Here is a 17817-nt window from a genome sequence, read left to right as displayed (position 1 = left end):
CCTTAATTGGAGTAAGCTTCATACCTTCTGGATTATTAGGGGTTTCATTGAAGGTGGCGGCTATTGGATTTGATGCAGGCAGATCCTCATGAGCGCCATGGAACCTATATATTTTATGAGGATCTCTTTGGTCACTTGAATTATCTTCCCTTTCAGAGAACATTTTAGTGTTGCGGTATAGCACCTGATTTAGGGCACAACGGAAATTTGTTTTCCAAGTAGGGGGCTCCTCAAAATCTGGATGATACTTTCCACTGCAAATAGCCCAAGCCTGAAAAAAAAAAAAAAAAAAAAAAAACATGTACAAAAGAATATACGTAAACGCAGCATCCTGCTCGCAAAGGTTGCAGTATATTGCAAAGCTCAAAATGCATTTACTGTAAACTTATTGTATTATATGAGCACATAGTAGAGTGTGCGCAGAATTATTAGGCAAATGAGTATTTTGACCACATCATCCTCTTTATGCATGTTGTCTTACTCCAAGCTGTATAGGCTCGAAAGCCTACTACCAATTAAGCATATTAGGTGATGTGCATCTCTGTAATGAGAAAGGGTGTGGTCTAATGACATCAACACCCTATATTAGGTGTGCATAATTATTAGGCAACTTCCTTTCCTTTGGCAAAATGGGTCAAAAGAAGGACTTGACAGGCTCAGAAAAGTCAAAAATAGTGAGATATCTTGCAGAGGGATGCAGCACTCTTAAAATTGCAAAGCTTCTGAAGCGTGATCATCGAACAATCAAGCGTTTCATTCAAAATAGTCAACAGGGTCGCAAGAAGCGTGTGGAAAAACCAAGGCGCAAAATAACTGCCCATGAACTGAGAAAAGTCAAGCGTGCAGCTGCCAAGATGCCACTTGCCACCAGTTTGGCCATATTTCAGAGCTGCAACATCACTGGAGTGCCCAAAAGCACAAGGTGTGCAATACTCAGAGACATGGCCAAGGTAAGAAAGGCTGAAAGACGACCACCACTGAACAAGACACACAAGCTGAAACGTCAAGACTGGGCCAAGAAATATCTCAAGACTGATTTTTCTAAGGTTTTATGGACTGATGAAATGAGAGTGAGTCTTGATGGGCCAGATGGATGGGCCCGTGGCTGGATTGGTAAAGGGCAGAGAGCTCCAGTCCGACTCAGACGCCAGCAAGGTGGAGGTGGAGTACTGGTTTGGGCTGGTATCATCAAAGATGAGCTTGTGGGGCCTTTTCGGGTTGAGGATGGAGTCAAGCTCAACTCCCAGTCCTACTGCCAGTTTCTGGAAGACACCTTCTTCAAGCAGTGGTACAGGAAGAAGTCTGCATCCTTCAAGAAAAACATGATTTTCATGCAGGACAATGCTCCATCACACGCGTCCAAGTACTCCACAGCGTGGCTGGCAAGAAAGGGTATAAAAGAAGAAAATCTAATGACATGGCCTCCTTGTTCACCTGATCTGAACCCCATTGAGAACCTGTGGTCCATCATCAAATGTGAGATTTACAAGGAGGGAAAACAGTACACCTCTCTGAACAGTGTCTGGGAGGCTGTGGTTGCTGCTGCACGCAATGTTGATGGTGAACAGATCAAAACACTGACAGAATCCATGGATGGCAGGCTTTTGAGTGTCCTTGCAAAGAAAGGTGGCTATATTGGTCACTGATTTGTTTTTGTTTTGTTTTTGAATGTCAGAAATGTATATTTGTGAATGTTGAGATGTTATATTGGTTTCACTGGTAAAAATAAATAATTGAAATGGGTATATATTTGTTTTTTGTTAAGTTGCCTAATAATCATGCACAGTAATAGTCACCTGCACACACAGATATCCCCCTAAAATAGCTAAAACTAAAAACAAACTAAAAACTACTTCCAAAAATATTCAGCTTTGATATTAATGAGTTTTTTGGGTTCATTGAGAACATGGTTGTTGTTCAATAATAAAATTAATCCTCAAAAATACAACTTGCCTAATAATTCTGCACTCCCTGTAGTAACCAGCCATATTTTTAGCCAACACTAGATGGAGGCCGGTGTCATCCTCTATATAAAAGAGGGCATAACATTATAGAGTCAGTCTATTCCGTTTGCAGTCCAGGCTAGTAAGGGCTAAAGAGATGAAGCAGATGAGAAAATGTGAAGCTGAAAGGCCAGCTCATTCTGGACCTGCATCCACCCAAGATAGAGCCAGAACACCTACAGAAAGTGGACCAGAGATGTCAGAGAAGTGTAGGGAAAGACCTGTAGAAGTAACCAGTCTCCAATGGACTCCTAGAGCAACTGTGTTCAGCAGGAACCTCCAGTGCCTCAGTACACTACACAGTTTGGCCCAACTGTTGTACACTTCCACATCCCAAAGTGGAAATGTGGATAAGCAATCTGTCCAAAGAATGTAGCGGAAGAGTTATGCCTACTGTTGAGGGGAATGCCCCCTGGGTTGCAAGATTGTGTCTAAACGTAGAGTAGTACACCCCACATGAGTCGGCTAGTGAAGTGCAGAGTAAGAAGGATTGCTCCATCTACTATAGAGAGACATTTTTTGACTGAGAACTGTGATCTCTGAGGATACTGGATTTCTGTGTAACATCAGCTGGTCCATTGCAAGTAAGATCTGTTATGACCTGTCTACATTTGCATCCTTCAGTATAGAATTATTTTGCTGCACCGGTGTCTACCCATTGCTTCCTGCACTAAATTTACACTGCAAGATGTTGATATCGAAACAACCAGAACCCTGCCTTGCACCTTAAAACCTGCACCATCAAGGACACCTCAACCATCATCAGGCAGGAGGACCAAAGAACCGGAGTGTGCCCCGAATGGGAAGAAATGGTGTGCCCTTCCTATCACTGCACGCCGGCCCAGGGAGCTTCAAAACCGTGAGTACAACTACTACTACACCCATCTAGTCACCCGCACTCATGCGCGGCCCTGCTGCACAGCCGCTGCGCAATTGTCATAATAGGATTGATGTCAATGGGCAGCTAATGAACACATAGGGGAAAATGTAGCAACCAGATTCCACCTTTCATTTTTCAGAGCTCCTTTGGGAAATCAGATGGAATCTGATTGGCTGTTATGGGTAAGTAAGCCAATTTTCTTTTAAACCAGTTTTGATAAATATCCCCCATACTGTCTATATATTTAAACTCTCCTAGTAACATCCATAATCCATATTTTATACGAGAAAATTTTGATTATAAGTCTTCACTTATAGTTGCCACCATCCCGTCAAAAGTCAACACACAACACACAATATACATGGGTGATCAAATCCCTGCTTGTTTTAATAGAAAAGGTAAAAAAGGGAGTTATACAGCAACTTCCTTTAATAGCTCCAGTGCATCTAAAATAAGAAATAAAACAAGTTTACAAATGGTCTTGTGTCTACAGCTTTTAGAGAGCTATGTGCCTTCATGGTAACAAACTACAAGTACACTTTGTGCAGCCTAATCCCACACTCATAGTCCCTTCCATCTGTCCTTTACATTTTGCTAACCTACCCCATGTAACAAAATCTGGAGGACAGATGGCAGGGAGTATGACTTTAGGATCAGACTACACAGAGCTTGCTTGTAGTCTGTTGCCATGGAAACATACAGGTCTTCATAGGAGTTGTAAACACAAAATGATTTGAATACTTGTTTCATTTTTTTTTATATTGGATGCATCGGAACAAAAAAGCAAAATTGGTTGCAAAGGTGTATAGAGAATGTAATTGACCATGATGCAAGATTATCTGAAATTCAGAATTATAAGCTGGTTTTGGAAATGTTTCTGAAACTCACTTGTACTGTAAGGGTAGAGACCCTCCGAAAAGACAGCTCAGAAATGCTACATTTAGGCCCCTTTCACACGAGCGAGTTTTCCGCGCAGGTGCAATGCGTGATGTGAACGCATTGCACCCGCACTGAATCCTGACCCATTCATTTCAATGGGTCTGTGTACATGAGCGTTATTTTTCATGCATCACTTCAGCGTTGCGTGAAAATCGCAGCATGTTCTATATTCTGCGTTTTTCAGGCATAGAAGTGAATTGGGCTTCAGTGAAAAACGTATTGCTTACAGAAGCAAGTGCGGATCCAATGCGTTTTTCACTGATGGTTGCTAGGAGATGTTTGTAAACCTTCAGTTTTTTATCACGTGAAAAAAGCTTCAAAACGCATTGCACACCCGCAGAAAAAACTGAACAACTCAACGCAACCGCAGACAAAACTGACTGAACTTGATTGCAAAATGGTGCGATTTTGATTGAACGCACCCTGAATGCATCCAGACCTACCGTAATCCGTCACGCTCGAGTGAAAGGGGCCTTACTGTGTTTAGTCAGGGGATGTCAATAATTGGTTATATCTGAGCAGTTATGTCTGCATGCACTGGTTTTTATCCTACTGAAACCTGGCACTCATGCTGGAAGACGTACGGATCCCATTATAGTCAAAGGGCTCCGGCGGTGAATGTCAGTATCCAGCTAGGCCGGATCCAGTGAACTCTAGCAGGCTGTTCCTCTCCACCAGCCTCTATTCAACTTCAGCCATTCAGCAGCGCTTCTAAATGTAAGCCAACTTCCGAGCTGTCTTAAATTTAGACCATTTTCTACGCCAAAACCAGGCATAGGAAATGATGAATGAGACAGGCCTGCTGGCCCGTCCCCTTCCCACCCACTCCATGCCCACTTTTTTAGACCTGGCGTGAGCAGGGAAAAGTTGTGGATTGCAATCTGCGCTTAAAATATGCCTAATATATTAAACTGGTGTTCAGTAGAACTGGCTTAGTTGCCCATAGCAACCAATCAGATTCCACTTTTCAAAGAGCTGTCAAAAATGAAAGGTGGAATCTGATTGGTTGCTATGGGCAACTAAGCCAGTTCTACTGTACACCAGTTTGATAAATGACCCCAATAGTTTGTAAGGCTGAAAAAGACATCTGTCCATCCAGTTCAGCCTGCTATCCTGCAAGTTACTATCATAAAAATTCAGATTGTTAAAAATGCAGAATTTTTCCACTTGCCTTGAATATCCCATAATCCCTCTCATCTGCATTTCTCATATTAAGGTGCTTCCATGGCACGCGGAATAATGTTCGACTTTCGTCCAACCACCGAACACCTTCAAATTTGTTGCTGTTGATCTGTCGAATTAGCCAAGGGCCAAAGAGTTCTCTGGTTTGTGGCAACATAATATAAAAATGATACATTAATATAATATAGTGACAGTGTACAATATGTAATCTGTATATAGACACACAAGAGAAACTGTAGAGTGAAGGCATTATACCTAGTTTCCTACATTGATCACCTACCCACAGGCTGAGGGCTACAGACCATAAGAACAGGGGTCCCGAGTGTCCTGTTCCCCTCACTGACATAACCATAGTGAGAAGGAGGTTGATTTGAGCATGTGTGCACTGCCGAGCCATGCATTCTCTATGGGACTCCAGGAGATACTAGCTGTGTACAATGCAGGGCTATCTCTAGCAGTCCCATAGAGAAGAATGAATCATGGCATATGCTCCACCAACACTTCATTCATTCCAGGAACTCAAGATCGCTGTTCTTGTGATTGGTGGAGCCCCCAGCGGTTGGAGCCATACTGATCAGATACTGTCTTGTGGATGAAGGTCTATCTTGCCCAAACCCGTAAAATTCATACATTTCTTCAGAGAAAATCTGCCAGAGACAGCAAGACTGAATCTTACATTCACTCCAATTGGATTGGATGAGCCTGGGAAATCCTTCAACTCGCACCCCATATCGGCACCTTGCCATACAGAAATTTAACCATCTAATATGGGGGGCACAACTTTTTCTGGTCCAAAGACAACACTGTCATAATGGCCAATCCCACGGGCCGCACAAAAACTTTAAGGGGCATTACTATCTGAGACATTTATGGCAGGTCGAAAGTATATGCCATAAATGTCTGATAGGTGCTTCTACTTCTGAGACTTCCACCTATGGGGGATTCTGGTCCTCCTTCTCTTCCTCCTTGTCACTCCAGAAAGGAAGAGACCATGCCTGCGGCTGCCTCCGTGGTAGATTATGTGTGTTGCTGAAACAGCCGAGTGTTCCGCTACTCTCCCATACGCAGCATGTGTGCACGGCCACCTCAAATATTCCTTTCTGGGGTGCCACACAGGGGTCAGACCCCCATTCTGTCAATATATGGGGGTCCCAAATTAGCCACACAGTACACCATTAGCATTTACCTGCCCCCGAACTATGTGTATCATGGAAAACACTTGTAAGCAGCCATCCCCAAGAATGTCTGTGAGCAGATGGTTGACGGCCAAACAGAATTGCTTTGGAGGCTGCATGTGGCCCTTGGGCCGCTGGTTGTTTACCCTAGATTTCACAGATCTGTGTCCTTACTAAACTACTAAATACTACATGAATCATTGTAATTTGGGGCATTATTTTTTGCAATAATTAAAAGAATTTGAATATATACTATCCACTATTTCCTAAGTACTGATTGATCACAAGGGGAACACTTGGTTACTGAAAATGTCTTCCATTACCTTTCCCTCCTGGGCATTTTCCTGTTTGTATATGTAGTATCCGATTAGAGTCTAAGAAAGCAAACAATATCTAAAATAGAAAAAATTAGAGTCACTGTACTTTCACCCAATTTCATTTCATTTAATAGACAGTGGTGTAAATAGCAAATTTCTTAATCACTTCATTGCAAAAATCTACTTACGGTACATCCACCTGAAAAAAAAGCAGTAAAGTCATGGCCACTAGGGGTCTGACTTCCACCTAATTTGCAGTCCACTGCCTATTGTCAGGCAAGATCCATCCTTAGTAACAGAGACTCAGAAGACAGCTGAGAGGAAATGGGAATTGCCCATAGCAACCAATCAGATTCCACCTTTACACGACTTTTGTTATGTGAGCTACAGAGCTGAAAGCAAACATAGTGAGAAGTAGAGGAAAGCACGTCACAACAGTACAGTGCTGTTGAGTGAAATGCATCTAGCTGTGCAGCTTTTAAGTGTAATGCATATAGCTGTGCAGCTGAAACAGGAAATGATATGGCTGAAAAAAACTTTAGGGAAGACCCAAAAACACCAGTTCCTTCACAGTTATGTTTGTACAAAGATGCACAGCCATTATGCAAACTTTTTTTTTTTTTAACTCAGCTACGCTTTGAGGTTAAATTAAAATTACATATGAAACAATGTAACATTGAAAACAACAATAAGCAACCATTTAAAACTATCAAGTAGACCTGACAAAATATTCAGTCCAAACGCGAAAAGCGTAGTCTGTATTGAAGTCTGCAATTAAGTGAAACTTATGCCTTTATGAATCCACCGCTCATCTGGAATTAATCCTGAGCAGCGGCGACATTGCAATGACCCAGTTTTGTGAATTGTATCCACTGGACAAACTATCAAGAAGTCATGTCTGTAGAACTGCAACTCAGAAACAGATAAGGAACCAGTGTGCGACAATATAGTACTGTTGATGTGAATGACTCACCTGGTATGCTCTAGGTGGCGCTGAAGAGCCCTAAATATGACTGGCTGTCTTATTTAGAGCAAATTCACATGTAGCAGATTTGTTCATTTGAGTGGGGTTGTTTCTGCAGCAAGTACATGGTTGTCTGCAAACCCCATTTAAATGAATTGGTCAGTCACAGAAATAAAAAATAAAAAATCTGCCACATGTGAATTCATCATAACTCTAAAATTTATTCTATACTCAAACTTTTTTTTCCATTTTATTTTACTAAAATCAAATAGATTTTGTAATATAACATGTTTTTCTGGATGCAAAATTAAATTCTGAAATTTCACACTGACCACAAAAAAATATAGACTGACACTTCCTTTTAAAGGGAACCCATCAGCAAATTCATGCAAATCTAACCACAGACAACATGAAATACTGACAGTCTCCCTCATTACAATGAACTATGTATTACTCTCTCTTTGTGTAAGGAAAGACATGTGAAATCTAAGTGAGCTGGGTGGGGACAAGTCAGAGTGTATCCGACCAGTGGACTCTTCTCCCCGTGACCACCGCATCATAATCCTGGAGCCCATGTGGAAGCCTATCTGTATTTCATGCTGTCCATGGTTAGGGGTCTACTGTAATAACTATACACACACAGTTCCTGTGCTTACAGATATATGCAGGCAGTCACATTTGTGACAGCTACGATCCTGAGACATGGCCTAAGATCAGAGTAGTACATCAAAGAAATAATAACAATATTATAAATAAATATTTATAATTCATAATTTTAATATAAATTATTATAAATATAATAATAAATAATAATAATCGAAAACAGGATAGTGTGTAGGATGGCATCATTCACACATATGTCACATACTCAAGCAAACGTATAACCTTATGCTGTATGCTATATTCATGCATGTCCACTTATACATACTGTATATACACATATGTACACACATGTCTATATACAGACACAAGCATGTTCCCACATACACACATACAGTACAGACCAAAAGTTTGGACACACCTTCTCATTCAAAGAATTTTCTTTATTTTCATGACTATGAAAATGGTAGATTCACACTGAAGGCATCAAAACTATGAATTAACACATGTGGGATTATATACATAACAAACAAGTGTGAAACAACTGAAAATATGTCATATTCTAGGTTCTTCAAAGTAGCCACCTTTTGCTTTGATTACTGCTTTGCACACTCTTGGCATTCTCTTGATGAGCTTCAAGAGGCAGTCCCCTGAAATGGTTTTCACTTCACAGGTGTGCCCTGTCAGCTTTAATAAGTGGGATTTCTTGCCTTATAAATGGGGTTGGGACCATCAGTGGCGATGAGGAGAAGTCAGGTGGATAAACAGCTGATAGTCCTACTGAATAGACTGTTAGAATTTGTATTATGGCAAGAAAAAAGCAGCTAAGTAAAGAAAAACGAGTGGCCATCATTACTTTAAGAAATGAAGGTCAGTCAGTCAGCCAAAAAATTGGGAAAACTTTGAAAGTAAGGGCTATTTGACCATGAAGGAGAGTGATGGGGTGCTGCGCCAGATGACCTGGCCTCCACAGTCACCGGACCTGAACCCAATCGAGATGGTTTGGGGTGAGCTGGACCGCAGAGTGAAGGCAAAAGGACCAACAAGTGCTAAGCATCTCTGGGAACTCCTTCAAGACTGTTGGAAGACCATTTCAGGTGACTACCTCTTGAAGCTCATCAAGAGAATGCCAAGAGTGTGCAAAGCAGTAATCAAAGCAAAAGGTGGCTACTTTGAAGAACCTAGAATATGACATATTTTCAGTTGTTTCACACTTGTTTGTTATGTATATAATTCCACATGTGTTAATTCATAGTTTTGATGCCTTCATAGTCATGGAAATAAAGAAAACTCTTTGAATGAGAAGGTGTGTCCAAACTTTTGGTCTGTACTGTATATGCATGTACATATATATATATATTCCTGAGACTTCAAAAAAGGGTTTGTCCAATATCCTGGGCACCTGTACAAAATCTGTATCAAGGCAGAGTGTGAACATACCCCGAGTATGTGCCGAAATCCCGTGTGAAATTTTTCGTATGTAAACACACCTTTAGGGTACATTCACACGACCTTATGAATGAGTTCACTTCCATTCCGCAATCGCGCAGACTCATTCATTTCAATGGGGCCTCAAAAGATGCGGACAGCGTACTGGGTGCTGTCCACATCCGTAGTTCTGTTCCGCGGCCCCACAATTTTCACATATTCTATGTAGCGCCAGCCCTGTGAGTTTTGCAAAATGCGCAATGCACACGGCCGGTACCTGTGTTTTGCAGATCCGCAACTTGCAGACCGCAAAACACTGCACGGTCGTGTGAATATACCCTTACAGAGAGACCAACCAATCAGATTGATCCTTTTGGAGCTCCAAAAAATGAAAGGTGGAATCTAAGTCAGTTCTACTTTACACCAGTTTTGATGAATCTCCTGCATTATTCTTCTCCACAAGTCTCTCCCAAGTGGAGTTTATAACCTTGTATTTTCTTCTTTTTTTCAGTTGAGGCTCAGTAAAAGCCTGCCCTCGCATTACTTTACACATATCACAGTAAGTGGACATTATTACATAATAAATGTATCCGTGGCATTCTGAACAGAAGATCAGCAAGAAATGGAAAAAAGATAATGCTATCTTATGTACAGGAATTCACTAACCTTTGGACATACAGACATCTACTGTACATTAGTGTTGGGCGCAAATATTTGAACCGCGAATGTTAATTGCGAATATCGGCACTTCGAGAAATTGCGAATATTTACAATATAGTGATATTTATTCGTAATTTTGAATATTCTAGATTTTTTTTCATCAGTAACCTCCCTTCTTGCTTGTGGGCCAATGAGAAGGCTGCAATGTCTTTGTCTGAGCTTAGCAACATCCCTAGCAACCAATAGGAAAGCTGCCTACCCCTTACTATATAAGAACCTCCCCAGCAGCCATTTTCTACAGTTTTTAAGTTCTGAGAGAGAGAGAGAGCAGTGACATTGCTGTTCTCTGTGCTTTCCACACTACAGTATATAGATAGTTAGATAGCTTATATATATAATATAGATAGTGTAGGTTATATCCTGATACAGTGTAGCTGTTGCAGTGCAGGGTGTTACTTAGTGTGATAGCTTCTGCTGTCCATACATACATGCAGACCTGCTAAAATGTGAAGTTTCACGTATTGCGCCAAAATATTCGCCTCATTAGTGCCGATTAGCGCAATCGCGAATATATTAGAGCTCTCTAACTGCATATAAAGCTATTGTAATGTTCTGCCGTGCCAACCATTTTCTCCAGTCTCAGGAAACTTCTAGCAGTTTGGAAAATGTAGCAAAAGTGACCCACGCCTGTATTTTGCACGCATTACGCAAATATTACATTGCCGATTTTTCGCAATCAAGAAAATAATCTCGAATTTGCGAATATATGACAAATATTCACCCAAATATTTGTGAAATATCGCAACATAGCCCCTGCTGCTCATCACTACTGTATATTAGCTGTAAAATGTTACTCCGAGAACGTACAGGCGCAGTGCCAGCAAACAGGTTAAGTAATGTGAAGGGGTATCTCTAATGATGTTTCCATTCTTATGAGATCCTCACATTTGGCTCTAGGTGTATGTGAGTCCTTGGTGGGCAGGGTTACACCTTAGACTGACAAGCATAGAGCATTTACCCAGGTAACTATGGGCCCCCAAGCCCTATGGGCTCTAGTGGCCTGATATTCACACCAGCCCGGACTGTATTAGAGATATGTGGGGTCATTTATCAAACTGATGTAAAGTAGAACTGGCTTAGTTGCCCATAGCAACCAATCAGATTCCTCCTTTCATTTTCCAAAGGAGCTGTCAAAAATGAAAGGTGGACTCTGATTGGCTGCTATGGGCAACTAAGCCACTTCTACTTTACACCAGTTTGATAAATGACGATATTCTTATTGCCAATCAGCTAATTGAAGAGAAGGCCGCACACTGTGCAAGTGCTGCCTTCTCTTCATTGTTTACCTGCTCGCCGTAATTACAAGTCCCATTCACTTCAATGAGACGACTCATTCCTATACATTTGTATAGGAAGGAGCCATCCCATAGAAGTGGATAGGACGGCTTGTAATTACACCTGCTCACCGTTGCGTGAGCAGGTAAACAGTGAAGAGAAGGCTGCTCTTGCACGGTGCGCGGCCTTCTCTTCAATTAGCTGATCGGCGGGGGTGCCTGGTGTCGGACCCCTGCTGATCTGATATTGGTGACCTATCCTGAGGATAGTTCACCAATAAAAATATCTCGGAAAACCCCTTTAAGACAACAACATTATTGTCTCTGCCAAAATTGAGCCATTTACCCAATATTAATTGCAATGTTGCAGTGTTTTTGCATATTTAAAGGAGTTATCCCATGACTAATGTAAAAAATGTAATGTAAAAAATGTAAAAATGTAAAATCATATAGTACATGACAATCTCTTTCTAACAAAGCTAGAACCAGCCCTGTACCTCACATGGGTCCAGAGATCTCCCCATTCATTACTCTGCATGTTTCTGCTGCAGCTCAGGGGGCGTGGCTCAGCTCTCCCTATCACAGCTCAGGAGGCAGTTGAAGGATGCAACTGAGCATGTGCGGCCATCTTAGTGAGCAGGACAAAGAAATAAGGAAAAAACAAACAGCAGGTGGCGCTATACAGATACAGTTTATTGAATAACTCAGTGGCTATGCTAAATTTTTAATTACATGTCGTTACATAAAGTATATAGATCCAGGTGCTGGTTTGAAAACTGTAGAATATTTTTCATGGGACAACCCCTTTAATAGACATTGTACCAATTGTTCCCTTTACAGCCTCTCCCATTCTTGTAAAGGCTCATACTAACCTGTCATATTGGCACAAGGACAAAAAAAAAACTCAATGAGACACTCCCTGGTTTCTTTGAAGACAAAATGTCTCATCAATACTTACAGGCCGATTCACTAATACACAAATGAAAAAGATCGCTCCTAAGAACATAATTATATGGCATCATCCCATTCAGCATAGTGGAAAAAAAATGGAACACGTGCTACTATACACTTCAGCTTGGCTTATGTCTTTTAATAAGAGGATTTGATGGTCAATTGGGGGGGTTCACTTGCTCAGGACGCCCCTCTGTTGGCCAAAGTGGCTCACTCTGGTACACCCACATATTACTTGGACAATCATTCCTTTGAATGGCCACCATGTAGTACTACATGGCCAGCCAGAACTTCACCTATTTCTGTTGCAGTTGTGACCCCCAAAATAAGTCCCCTCTGTTGGCCAAAGTGGCCCACTCTGGTACACCCACATATTACTATATTACTTGGACAGTCATTCCTTTAAAAGACCACCATGTAGTACTACATGGCCAGCCAGAACTTCGTCCATTTCCGTTGCAGTTGTGACCCCCAAGATTAGTCATCTGAGACTAGTGTAGCTCCAGTTAAAAGACATTCTGCATGAATCTTAAAAGCTGAACCAGACGACACGTCGAGGAGAATGTGCGGTCCAGACAACAGAAGCTTCTCCTGCAAAGCTCCTATTATAATTACTATATTATATAATAATTTACCTACATACAATTACATTTTAAACTAGGGCAGAGCATTGAATGTTAACGGAAGTGAAGGGGGTTATCCCATCTTGCCCTTTCCTTGGCGAGATTGGACTAGCTGCCGACCCCAGGTGACTGGGGTTACGGAAACCCCCGAGCGGGCCGGCTGTTTCCATAACTTCCATGGCAGTAAATAGGGGCTACGCAATCAGCACAACACAGAAAGCTATGCTGTTTCTTGCTGTCTCTGTAATTTACGGGTTATGGAAGCAGTGGAGCTTGTTCTTCTATGCTGTTTACGTGGCTGACATTAACTGTAATGGAGTTTATGGAAACAGTGGAGCAAAAGCATGCTCAACAATTTACATAAGCCTGGCCACCTGCGGTTGGCGCCTAGCCCCATCTCACCATGGAAACAGCGAGACCGGACTACCTCTTTATGGCTATGACAATTTTTGGAAGCAGAATTTCAGCCACAGATTTTGATGCGATTTGCAGTGCATTTCAACCCATTAATTACAAAGCGTAAAATCCACTCTGGAAATTGTAAATTTACATTCTCCATATTTAAAATCAGCAGTTTCCACTGGGATTTTTCTGCCGCCGCAGGTGGATGTAATTTTTATTGCACTATGCCGCGGATTTTCCACCCACATTCTACAGCAAAAAGCTAGCTTCCACATGTATACCTTCAAGGACTTTTCCAGTAGAGGCATAGAGGAGATATCTATAGGATATGTAGGATATGAAGATTTCTTATGAGGAGGAGGGTTCTCCACCAGTCACTGACAAGAATAGGCTGCAGTGCTAGGTAGAGGCACGTTTTACTTTTAAAGAATTTGATCTAACTTTTTGCAGAATGCCTGGCTAGTATCAACACTGTGTCAAAAAAAGAGGGCCATTCCTTCTGGGATTCACATCCCCACCTATCCCTTGGTTGAACTTGATGGACTTATGTCTTTTTTCAACTGTATTAACTATGTAACTATGGCCCCTTGAGTCTTGGGTTTGGTCTAGGTACCAGTGGTTGCATCCTAATGCATTGGTGACTAATCCTATAGATACACCGATACGCACCAAGGTCTCCACTAGTGGATCAAAGTCATTTTACTGAGTAGTTATGGCTGTCATAGATGGTGGTAAAAACCTTTCCTTCGATCATCCCATAAACAGGCACCTTCAGATCACTCACCTTTACGTAGGTAGAAAGTTCACAGCTCCAGCCTTGGCTTCCGATGGAGCCATCAGTCAAAAAAAGTAGAACTATGAATAGCAATACTAATGACTATATAACCGTCAGTGATTTCAGTCCCTTACGCATCATTATTTTCATTATTCACAGATTTTTTCCATTCAGACACCAAGGGTTGATCCCTTTTAATCCATTTTTTCAGGATAAGCAATCTTGCCTGAAACAGCAACTTACAGAGTACCTGCTTTACCAACTTTCGACTTTTCAGATGAGTTGTAGCCCCCAATATACAGACTACAGGATCGTCATATATCTGTACTCCTAAAACTGTATCAATACTCTGTGCTATTTCAGACTAGTACCTAAATAATTTGGGACATCTCCAGATTAAATGTACAAGACCTGCCTGTGTTCTTCACAACATCTTGGACATTCGTCTGTAACTCTTAAACCCATTTTTTTTTAACAGTAAAGGTGTATGAGGTAATCTATGAATAAGAAAAAACTGAGAAACCCTGTGTGAGGCCCTTATTGAGACCAATGATCCACTATTCATTTTTTCATTTGACAACCCCTCAATGTCTCTTTTCCATTTTTCTTTAGCTGGTACTTTATTCTCTGTTTGTATGAACATCATTAGAATCCCATATCTCCTTGAATCACTGCCATTAGTCTTTCCATCCTTGAGAAATTGATCAACATTTTCCGAAGGGGCTCTTTTATATTTCTCCACATCTGTTGATGAACTAATTGCCTCCCTTATTTGAAAATATTTAAATTTATCTTTTCTTGGAATCCCAAATTCCCTAATCAAATTTTCAAAATCCTTCAATTTATCCCCCTCAAAAGTGTGTCCCCCTCTAGTCTCCCAATTTACATATTGCTTAATTTTTTGAATCTCACATAGATTAATATTATTCCATATTGGAGTACATTTTAAATATCCTTTTACAACCAATATTTTTTTAATTTCTCTCCAAGTGCAATCCATTAAATTCAATATTTGATTATCAGTACTTGTGTTCCCCAAAGTTCCTGATTCTAAAGCCTCCAACAAGCTAAACTGTTTACTCTTAAACCCAATGTTCAATACCTCCCATCTCAACAAAGTGTTTTCTTCACTCACCTTCATCTGTTCAAAGTGTGCCACCAAAAAGTATACACTCACCTAAAGAATTATTAGGAACACCTGTTCTATTTCTCATTAATGCAATTATCTAGTCAACCAATCACATGGCAGTTGCTTCAATGCATTTAGGGGGGTGGTCCTGGTCAAGACAATCTCCTGAACTCCAAACTGAATGTCAGAATGGGAAAGAAAGGTGATTTAAGCAATTTTGAGCGTGGCATGGTTGTTGGTGCCAGACGGGCCGGTCTGAGTATTTCCCAATCTGCTCAGTTACTGGGATTTTCACGCACAACCATTTCTAGGGTTTACAAAGAATGGTGTGAAAAGGGAAAAACATCCAGTATGCGGCAGTCCTGTGGGCGAAAATTCCTTTTGGATGCTAGAGGTCAGAGGAGAATGAGCCGACTGATTCAAGCTGATAGAAGAGCAACGTTGACTGAAATAACCACTCGTTACAACCGAGGTATGCAGCAAAGCATTTGTGAAGCCACAACACACACAACCTTGAGGCGGATGGGCTACAACAGCAGAAGACCCCACCGGGTACCACTCATCTCCACTACAAATAGGAAAAAGAGGCTACAATTTGCACGAGCTCACCAAAATTGGACTGTTGAAGACTGGAAAAATGTTGCCTGGTCTGATGAGTCTCGATTTCTGTTGAGACATTCAAATGGTAGAGTCCGAATTTGGCGTAAACAGAATGAGAACATGTATCCATCCTCTGATGGCTACTTCCAGCAGGATAATGCACCATGTCACAAAGCTCGAATCATTTCAAATTGGTTTCTTGAACATGACAATGAGTTCACTGTACTAAAATGGCCCCCACAGTCACCAGATCTCAACCCAATAGAGCATCTTTGGGATGTGGTGGAACGGGAGCTTAGTGCCCTGGATGTGCATCCCTCAAATCTCCATCAACTGCAAGATGCTATCCTATCAATATGGGCCAACATTTCTAAAGAATGCTATCAGCACCTTGTTGAATCAATGCCACATAGAATTAAGGCAGTTCTGAAGGCAAAAGGGGTCCAACACCGTATTAGTATGGTGTTCCTAATAATTCTTTAGGTGAGTGTACATACCAATTAGGAAGAAAGAGACCCTCCACCTTAAAAGGAAGCTGGAGAATTTCTTTTTTTTATCCTAGGTGTTCCACCCTTCCAAATAAATTCCCCTATTAACCTATCCACCATCTTAAATACATTATTTGACAACCAGATTGGGGCGTTTTGCAACACATACAATATCTTAGGAAGAAAGATCATCTTTATCAAGTTAATTCGTCCCATCATTGACATTGATAATGTCTTCCAAATGGGACTTTCCTTTCTTAATTATTTTATAAGCGGAACTACATTTAATTCTACATAGTCCTCTAAATTTCTTGAAATATTTACCCCTAAATTTTTAAAACTACCTCCTTTATCCACAATATTTACATCTACATTCCTTCTCAATTCTCCCTCCACAATGACATCAAATGTGATTTATCCCAATTTATCTTCAAACCTGAAAAGTATCCAAACCTATCTATTGTACTGATTATTTTACCTAACTCCACTTCTATATTACCCAAAAAAAGCTAAAGATTATCAGTATACAACATTATTTTCTCATTAATACTCCCATAATGGAGGCCCTTAAACTCATAATTCTCACAAACTATACTAGCTAGTGGTTCTATTGCTATTGCAGAGAGCAATGGGGATAGGGGACAACCCTGCCTGGTGCCCCTAAGCATCATTATTTTTACAACCTAAGGGACAATTTGGCCATCTACCAGACTCCAGAATTTCACTACTGGTATTTCTGTACGAATATACCGAGTTTCACTTCCTGTTCAGTTTTCCACAGGACTTTGCCCCAGTCTGTAAATACTGTTACTACCAGTGTGTTATGGTCAGCGCACATGATCTACATCGGATCATGGACAAGCTCTTGGGTTCCAATGCATGGGTTTTTGGACCACCCCTTTCCAACTACATCCTCCTTCAGCATGATAGCCGTCAATCAGACAGTCGTTCATCCAGCAGTCTGATTCCCCCAGTGGCATGCATACGCGGATCCCAGTTTTGCAACGCAAAGGGGATATTTTTGTCAAAATTTTTATTTTTTCTTTGTCGGACATATTGTCCTTTCTTATAGCATCTGAATTATCTTGCAGGACCATAACAGTGCAGTGCAAAGATCCCTAATGTTTTTTGTGGGTTTGCGAAACCCCCATTCTGAATATTATAGAAGTATGGATAGCAAATTCATATATGCAGGGGGCATAATAAAAGTGGGACTGGATCAAGGTGTCTCAATGACAGCCTAGACTGGGGAAGTTCAGTCTGCTAAAAGGGGTTTTCCAGGAGGTCACATTGCCGCAGCCCCTCATTCCAGTACTCACATGCCCTTATGAGAGTGCTGCTACCGCAGCTCAACCACGCTCAGCTCC

General features: G+C 41.2%; 1 protein-coding gene and 1 long non-coding RNA gene across 4 annotated transcripts in view; one reads left to right on the top strand and one right to left on the bottom strand.

Annotated features, from left to right (window-relative positions):
• The window catches only part of LOC120980985, a 47807-nt gene that overhangs the window by 18062 nt on the left and 11928 nt on the right, over nt 1-17817 (top strand). For both annotated transcript variants that reach the window (XR_005774599.1, XR_005774598.1), the window contains exons 2-4: nt 2628-2862; nt 5039-5147; nt 10000-10047. This is a non-coding gene — a long non-coding RNA (uncharacterized LOC120980985). The remainder of the gene's footprint in view (nt 1-2627; nt 2863-5038; nt 5148-9999; nt 10048-17817) is intronic.
• The window catches only part of IRF7 (interferon regulatory factor 7), a 44496-nt gene that overhangs the window by 25836 nt on the left and 843 nt on the right, over nt 1-17817 (bottom strand). For both annotated transcript variants that reach the window (XR_005774597.1, XM_040410416.1), the window contains exons 2-4: nt 6503-6572; nt 4994-5144; nt 25-271 (exon numbers count right to left, since the gene is read on the bottom strand). Coding sequence is in view for 1 of the 2 variants with exons in the window: in XM_040410416.1 (XP_040266350.1) it covers nt 25-271; nt 4994-5144; nt 6503-6519 (415 nt within the window). In the remaining variant the exon portion in view is untranslated. The remainder of the gene's footprint in view (nt 1-24; nt 272-4993; nt 5145-6502; nt 6573-17817) is intronic.

This window comes from Bufo bufo, chromosome 10 (assembly GCF_905171765.1).
Source record: "Bufo bufo chromosome 10, aBufBuf1.1, whole genome shotgun sequence".
Lineage (NCBI taxonomy): Eukaryota > Metazoa > Chordata > Amphibia > Anura > Bufonidae > Bufo > Bufo bufo.
The sequence above is the reverse complement of the archived record's forward strand: the minus strand, read 5'-3'. Positions and strand labels throughout refer to the sequence as shown.